This window comes from Drosophila mojavensis, unplaced genomic scaffold (genome assembly GCF_018153725.1).
Source record: "Drosophila mojavensis isolate 15081-1352.22 unplaced genomic scaffold, ASM1815372v1 contig_231, whole genome shotgun sequence".
Lineage (NCBI taxonomy): Eukaryota > Metazoa > Arthropoda > Insecta > Diptera > Drosophilidae > Drosophila > Drosophila mojavensis.
The window spans coordinates 348,201-356,794 of record NW_025318772.1 but is presented as its reverse complement, the minus strand read 5'-3'; the positions used below and the strand labels follow the sequence as shown (position 1 = coordinate 356,794).

The following is an 8,594-nucleotide window of genomic DNA, read 5'->3' as shown; positions in this document are numbered from 1 at the left end:
TAGGAAGATCTTGCACTTCCGTACAAAATTTGTACTACAAATTTAACAAAATAAAAAATAATTTTAAAGATTAAGAGTTTAGAGCTGCATTGACTGCGTCCCTCCAAAGTGTAATTTCCAAATCCAGGGTATTCTCTAGAGCAATAAACACTGTGCGCAATGCGACAAAGCCAAGAACACAAAAACAGTCGTAAACCACAAAGCGAAGAGGATCGAACAAGAGTTAAATGGCCAAATTAGAGCACAATTACGGTAACTACAGCAAGTGTATGGAAAAAACACTTTGTATGCTACAGATATGGAAAAATAGATAGTAGTTTTCGAAGCTCATGTGATTTGCTAACAGTTTCACTGTCGGAGTAGGCATTGATATATTGTTTAATAAACTGTAATGTATTAGTAACAAAATTCTCGTTTCTTTTATATGTAAGTATTAAGGAGAATTTTTTTTATCATTTTTGTATACACAAATTTATTTACTACATTTGCTATTGCTTGCGATTGTGCGAAAAATGTGTTAAATGCAAATCATATTGACTAACAAAATTATTGGCAGATGAATGCTTTTGAAGGTACCGCTGGGAACAGACGAGTGCACTCAAAATCTCAGTAGTTCCGATACGGAGACACACATAGAATAACAGGAGACCAAATGGCCAATGTAGTCGTGAACACAACCTCGCCCATGGCCGGACGCCGCCTGAATCGGGACGTGAACAGGCTGTTGGCGGCGGGGTATCATACAACCGTTGACGACGACATGACCAATTTGGACGTGCGCCTTGAGGGTCCGATGGGCACCGCTTACGAGGGCGGCGTCTGGACGGTGAATGTCGCCATGCCACAGGAGTATCCTTTGAAGGCACCGCGCGTACGATTCGTTACAAAAATACTTCATCCGAATATTGAATTCACCACCGGACTGGTGTGCATGAATGTGTTTAAGCAGGCCTGGTCGGCCAATTATGATCTGGTGAACATATTTGAAACGTTTTTACCGCAACTGCTGCGACATCCGAACCCGCACGATCCGCTCAATCATCATGCAGCGGCCATTATGAAGCGTTCCGAACAAGACTTTCGTGACACTGTTTCCATGTTTCTTAGGATGTACGCAATGCCGATTGTCTTACCAGGTCAATCCAAGGACAGTGAGAATCTTGAGAAACGCTCCTCAGATTTGAGCTTGTCCGACCTGATATCCGATGATGATGACGATTAACTGTTGGCTGGTCTTTTGTTTTTTTTTAGTAGTGTGCATTTTCCTTGAACTACCTAAATGCTATCTTTTTTTTCTTCCGATCAGGATTAGTATTGAAAATGTATTTAATAAAGTATTAGAAAGTCTCATCGTCTAATAAAAATTGCACAATTGTCTAAAACAGAACTCGCTTTGTATCTAAAGTGGAAACATCCTAAATTCAGTCAAGCACTAAGCTCGAAATATTCTAAAGCGCTCGCTTATATCTCATTTGCATTGAGCTCAGCTTGGCTGTTGCCCTAATAAGATTAAAAGCACTCACAATGGTCAAGCATTAAATATTCATTGAATATTTAAAGCGCCTTAAGACCACAGCTAATTGCGATTGAGTCTTGACCCATAAATTTGGGAAAGTTCAATCACAGTTCGTTTGCCTAAGTGGGGTCAGCGTCCAGGCCAGGCGGTAATTTACTGGTTTGCAGTGCATTAAATGCCAAAAGAAGCCTAAGAGTGTCAATCGCAATATTTAAGAAGAGAATTTAATACAAGAGCTGCCATCAAATGGCAAATGCAAACATTTCTTCATATAATAATTTCTTATGAGATTTTATTTCAAGCATTTTCGCTTTAAGCATAATTTCAGCTGACAGCGATTCAGCTATAATTCAGATATTTCATATAAATATTTCAACTGTAAATGGCATTGTTATATAGCCGCAGCTTTATGAGTTCGGTTTTTCAATATTTCAATTAAAATTTACTTCAGAATGTTTGACAAAGTTCACGTTTCACTGTCTTGGTTTCGCGAACGAGTTAATTAAATGGAAATTCCTCCGGCTTGTCCATTTTTCAACGTCAACAGCTCCAGTTACCAGCTAGTTGGCATAACTTGATCGTAAATATTCCTATTAAAATTGTAGGACTGCCACATAATTAGCCAGAGAAATGGCTGTGAAGGGCTTTGGAATTCCGCACAGTAGCTGGCGCTTAAAGCTGAAAGTTCGATTGTCAGTTTTTGTTTGGTTGGTTTATTTAGTTTGCTTCTCATTAGGGGTGTTCCGCTCTCACTTTATTTCCCTGTTCCCATTGCCACAGTTCAGCAACAGCCATCGATTGTCAGCTATGGCCCACTGGAAACGAGGCTAAAGCACAATTCGTCTGTTGCCTAAATTGGTTTAAATCGAAGGCAGATACGAACGAGAGCACACTGACTCCTCGTCTATCTCGTTCCCTGTCACGTCCAAGCGCCTGTGACGTCGTTGTGCAAAGTTTCGCCCTGATGCGCCAGCACTGGGGCAACTAGCAGAGCAGACAGCCACCCAGTTGATGGTTTGCACGTGTGCAAAAAAAAAAAAAAAAAAAAAAAAAAAGTAGAAATATATATTCAAGAGAATTGCAAAGAATTTGGAATTTCGTTTTTTGTGGCCCGAATTAATGCAATAGTCGTTTTCAGCTCGAAATGACTTTTTCGCCATCCACATCGACATCCAAATGATGCCGTCATTGGAGCATTTCATCGAAAATTACATCGTCTGCATGCAAATGACAGATATCTAATGTATTGTACACACGCATCGAGAGAGATGCAACATGCTAATGAGATAAGTTAACGCCTGACTGAATGGGACATTCAACTTGATGCAAGTTCATAGAAGCTGACAATAATATTTGTCCCTGAACTTGGCGAGCACGTTGCGCTCTCTTTTGAATCGAAATCGATCTATTACAAATGAGCATTGAATGCATAAGATGCGATTTCAGTGAGTTTGTGCCTGGCCTGGCTGACATCGAAAGTTTAATTGGCATGCCAAACACACGATGATAGCATAGCATCTACATATGTATATAAAGAGCTGCATGCTTAAAGCTCAAAATGTGGGTCGCCGTTGAATTTATTTGCCATAAAATGTTTAGGTTGCCATTAATTAGATATCATATTTATCTTTATGCAGATCTATTCCCACTTTTGTCTATCTATTCTCAATAGATGGTTATTCTAATTATTCCATCATTTAATCTAGCTTACATCAAATTATATCTCACGTACACATTCTGTAGACTTGGCTCCACATATATGTAAGTACAAAGATTGTTATTCGCTTATCTCACTTCAGTTTCATCTCCATGCACATCCTTCGATTTGTCTTAGCAGTGCCCCACATGTCTGCGCAACAAGTTGGGGGCTTCTTTATTTTATTGCGCAGCTTCCATAGTCATACCACTCACTATATAAATAGACAGCATTCATTTCTAATCCAAGCCATGCTCAATGGAAGTTTTCTTAGGTGTGCAAGTAATAAATATTCTAATTGAGTACATTGCGTGCAAACTTTGGCTCACAAAAGAACTAAAATACTTGAAGTCCGTCGGGCTGTCTGTGCGACTCTCTCGAGCAGAATGCTAAATGCTTGTAGAACCATTCAAATCAAGTGGGCGAACTACATGGGGAGGGATGCTAAGGCGACAGTCGACATTCGAGAATTGAGAACTTTAAATGTTGCTGAGGATTCGCCTGCATTGCTCGCTAATTTATTCAACTAAATTAACTCAGGCTCTCAATGGAGGAGCTGGGTCTTAGCAACAAAGATGCTGATGGCCGGACGGAGGAAGGTGCAGACGTCTCTGTACGCACGTTGATATTACGAAAGCAACTCATTAGCATATTCTAATTAATTTATATTATTCCAGAATGCACAAACTTAATTGCTACGGCCACTTAGTTAATGAAATTGTAGTTCAACTCCGGACCGTGAGATTTCAAAAGCTTTATGCGGCTGCCAATGACGATTTCAAACTGTTTTGCACCACCCATGAAAGGGCGCTGACAGTGTGCAATAGAGATGGAACTATCACAGCATAGCATACGATAGCATACGAATAGAATATCAATCTGTCTTTGTCTCTGTCTCTGTATCTGTATCTGTATCTGTATCTGTATCTGTATCTGTATCTGTATCTGTATCTGTATCTGTATCTGTATCTGTATCTGTATCTGTATCTGTATCTGTATCTGTATCTGTATCTGTATCTGTATCTGTATCTGTATCTGTATCTGTATCTGTATCTGTATCTGTATCTGTATCTGTATCTGTATCTGTATCTGTATCTGTATCTGTATCTGTATCTGTATCTGTATCTGTATCTGTATCTGTATCTGTATCTGTATCTGTATCTGTATCTGTATCTGTATCTGTATCTGTATCTGTATCTGTATCTGTATCTGTATCTGTATCTGTATCTGTATCTGTATCTGTATCTGTATCTGTATCTGTATCTGTATCTGTATCTGTATCTGTATCTGTATCTGTATCTGTATCTGTATCTGTATCTGTATCTGTATCTGTATCTGTATCTGTATCTGTATCTGTATCTGTATCTGTATCTGTATCTGTATCTGTATCTGTATCTGTATCTGTATCTGTATCTGTATCTGTATCTGTATCTGTATCTGTATCTGTATCTGTATCTGTATCTGTATCTGTATCTGTATCTGTATCTGTATCTGTATCTGTATCTGTATCTGTATCTGTATCTGTATCTGTATCTGTATCTGTATCTGTATCTGTATCTGTATCTGTATCTGTATCTGTATCTGTATCTGTATCTGTATCTGTATCTGTATCTGTATCTGTATCTGTATCTGTATCTGTATCTGTATCTGTATCTGTATCTGTATCTGTATCTGTATCTGTATCTGTATCTGTATCTGTATCTGTATCTGTATCTGTATCTGTATCTGTATCTGTATCTGTATCTGTATCTGTATCTGTATCTGTATCTGTATCTGTATCTGTATCTGTATCTGTATCTGTATCTGTATCTGTATCTGTATCTGTATCTGTATCTGTATCTGTATCTGTATCTATATCTATATCTATATCTATATCTATATCTATATCTATATCTATATCTATATCTATATCTATATCTATATCTATATCTATATCTATATCTATATCTATATCTATATCTATATCTATATCTATATCTATATCTATATCTATATCTATATCTATATCTATATCTATATCTATATCTGTATCTGTATCTGTATCTGTATCTGTATCTGTATCTGTATCTGTATCTGTATCTGTATCTGTATCTGTATCTGTATCTGTATCTGTATCTGTATCTGTATCTGTATCTGTATCTGTATCTGTATCTGTATCTGTATCTGTATCTGTATCTGTATCTGTATCTGTATCTGTATCTGTATCTGTATCTGTATCTGTATCTGTATCTGTATCTGTATCTGTATCTGTATCTGTATCTGTATCTGTATCTGTATCTGTATCTGTATCTGTATCTGTATCTGTATCTGTATCTGTATCTGTATCTGTATCTGTATCTGTATCTGTATCTGTATCTGTATCTGTATCTGTATCTGTATCTGTATCTGTATCTGTATCTGTATCTGTATCTGTATCTGTATCTGTATCTGTATCTGTATCTGTATCTGTATCTGTATCTGTATCTGTATCTGTATCTGTATCTGTATCTGTATCTGTATCTGTATCTGTATCTGTATCTGTATCTGTATCTGTATCTGTATCTGTATCTGTATCTGTATCTGTATCTGTATCTGTATCTGTATCTGTATCTGTATCTGTATCTGTATCTGTATCTGTATCTGTATCTGTATCTGTATCTGTATCTGTATCTGTATCTGTATCTGTATCTGTATCTGTATCTGTATCTGTATCTGTATCTGTATCTGTATCTGTATCTGTATCTGTATCTGTATCTGTATCTGTATCTGTATCTGTATCTGTATCTGTATCTGTATCTGTATCTGTATCTGTATCTGTATCTGTATCTGTATCTGTATCTGTATCTGTATCTGTATCTGTATCTGTATCTGTATCTGTATCTGTATCTGTATCTGTATCTGTATCTGTATCTGTATCTCTATCTGTATCTGTATCTGTATCTGTAGCACTCTTATTTTATCATATCGCCATTGGCATTTGTAATCAAGAGTGTTTCGTGTCACGCGCTCATCTCTAGTGTGCAGTTAGCAAAAATGAGGCTTAATATAAACTTTTAACAAGAGTCGCAGCAAGCCAACATCATTTTAAGATGACACAACATTCGTAAGCCTCTTTATCAGACTGTGTGTGGATGCCTATGCCTGTGCTTGTGCCTGTGTGGGTGGTACTGCCTTTCATTAGGAGACGCCAAAAGAAACAGGCTTGAGAAGATTTCGTTGGCAAACAAATTTTTGAGAATCTATTATGGGGCAGCAGAAGAGGAAGTCAAGTTTCGTTGCGGTTACGAAATTTCCAGGCACACATAGCCTCTGGCACCCTCTGCACGTCTGCCAGACAATTTGCATTTTGCCTGGTAAACAGATTGCGTTGCGTATACGCCCGGTTGTCTGTTGGCCCCTTTGAACCAGCTAACTCCCCGTGCGCCTGCTCGCCCGCCCAACCGGCACTTTGTCACGAATGAAGTTTGAGTGTTTGTAAGTTATTTCAGTGTGCGATTGCAAGTCTGTCTGTCCGTCTGTCCGACTGCCTCAATGTCTGACTGTGTGTGTCTGACAAGTGACGACACATGTTTTCAGAGACGCTGGGATCTGGTGCTGGCACAATGCGCCCGACTGGCAACTAATTTATGCCACACAGAAGGCATTCGAAAGACTGCGGGAGTGCCGAGGCACCTTTGTGTGCCTGCATTAATGCCTTGTTAATAACAAGCGCTGCGACAATTCGCTCAAAATTTGTTTTCGTCTTTCGCCCCTTTCAACAGCCGAGTCGCAAGCTTTGAGTGGGTTGCCTAACAGCAGGTCCATTGTTTGCCCAGACAATCGCATTCGCAACAACAATGCAACAGTGCTCAATGACGTATGCTGGGCATAGAGTGCACAACAGGTATTGCGCACCTGAGCAATGGCATCAGTTACCAGACAGTACTTCTGCTATCAGCCGTAGCAACAATCTGCTTGCATAAATTTAACCAGGGCTTTGTTTTGCTTTCTATTGTATTGCCAGAAAATTTCTTATTTAAATTAATTGTATACGTGGAATGATGTTTGTTTTCTAGCTAAGTTCACATTTACTCAGCTTTATTTTTCATGTTGCCTCATGGCTACTTTCGGATCTGCAAATATTTTTCTTTATTTCACAATTATTTTAATTGCAATACTCTGTGCTGCACTACTAAACATTAGTTCATATTGTTTTAAGAGCTAGTTAATGAATACAGTCAAGTCAACTGCATAATCCGATACACTCATTGCAGATAGCTGACTCTCTGATTTGTTGTCATTTCCATTAGGCTATCTGTCTGCTGAATTCAAGTGCAATGCGTTCATTCTGGCTCTTGTTTTTATGAAAAACATATCTCGGCTTTGTAGTATGAAAATTGGTAGCATTGTAAGCAAGAGAAATGCCTGAGCAGCTGTCAGTATATAAAATATGTCTGCAGGATATTAAAATAGTTTTTTTTTTTTTTTTAGGCATATAGAACTGGCGAGCCTAAACACACATAAGGTTACTTAGTTTAGCTTTAGGTAAATAGAAAACAAATAAACGTTATTTATGCTTTGTCCATTTAAATCTCTCAAAATGCGATAAGCCCTCGTCAAAAGCAATTTAACCGGAGGCGCTTTTTGCTCCAGATTTGTCGGGGCAGACGTTCAAATAAAAATGGCATTCGAGGTAATCGACAAAAGGATAAATCCGTTTTGAGAAACTAGTTTTCAGTGCCAAATGACGAGGCGACCTTGACTGGATCAGTCAACAAACGAGCCGGAGCGAAATATGCGCAGTTTCCATTCAAATTGCGAGCCAGAGTAAGGGAAGGCAATAAAGCGAATGTCGATAAATGAGATTGACAATGACAAGCATGAAATCGACTGCAGTAAGGTTAACACAAAGATGAAAAAATGCCAGTTGCGAGTCAATAAAAAACGAGAGAGACCGAAAATAAAATCGTGCTGAGGTCAAATGCCAAGCGGAGAGCAGGCAGCAGCTCAAAGCCCCAACGATAACCGAAAAAACCAAAGACCTTAAAACAAAATGAACCCAACAGAGTGACAGCTGAGCAGAGCGTCTAGGTTAACAGATGGCCGAACATTTACGGCCACTGTGGCCATGTGCCAGCCGGTGACCAATGTTTTCAAAGAGCTAGCACGGAGAACACGACGATTGAGATCGACGTGAATATACTCTTTAGCTAGAATTGCCTTGGGGATATCCGTTGAATATATAATCCATAGTAACAAGCAGACGGACAAAGAAGACTTTGACTACGCTAATATTGAAGGAGCAGATGAGAGTGTACATAACAGAGCAAAAATAGCTAACCATATAGTCAGTCTATAATACTACTTAAAGACAGAAACATTGACTCGTAACATGAGTTTACAAAAACTTGAAACTGTAGCCAG

General features: G+C 38.6%; 1 protein-coding gene across 1 annotated transcript; it reads left to right on the top strand.

The window, feature by feature from the left end:
- Positions 1–317: 317 nt before the first annotated feature.
- On the top strand, positions 318–1,387 carry LOC6574473 (ubiquitin-conjugating enzyme E2 H). The gene is made up of 2 exons (XM_002000483.4): positions 318–426; positions 557–1,387. The coding sequence occupies exon 2, from the start codon at positions 653–655 to the stop codon at positions 1,220–1,222; it is 570 nt and encodes a 189-aa protein (XP_002000519.1). The 5' UTR covers positions 318–426; positions 557–652; the 3' UTR covers positions 1,223–1,387.
- Positions 1,388–8,594: the final 7,207 nt, after the last annotated feature.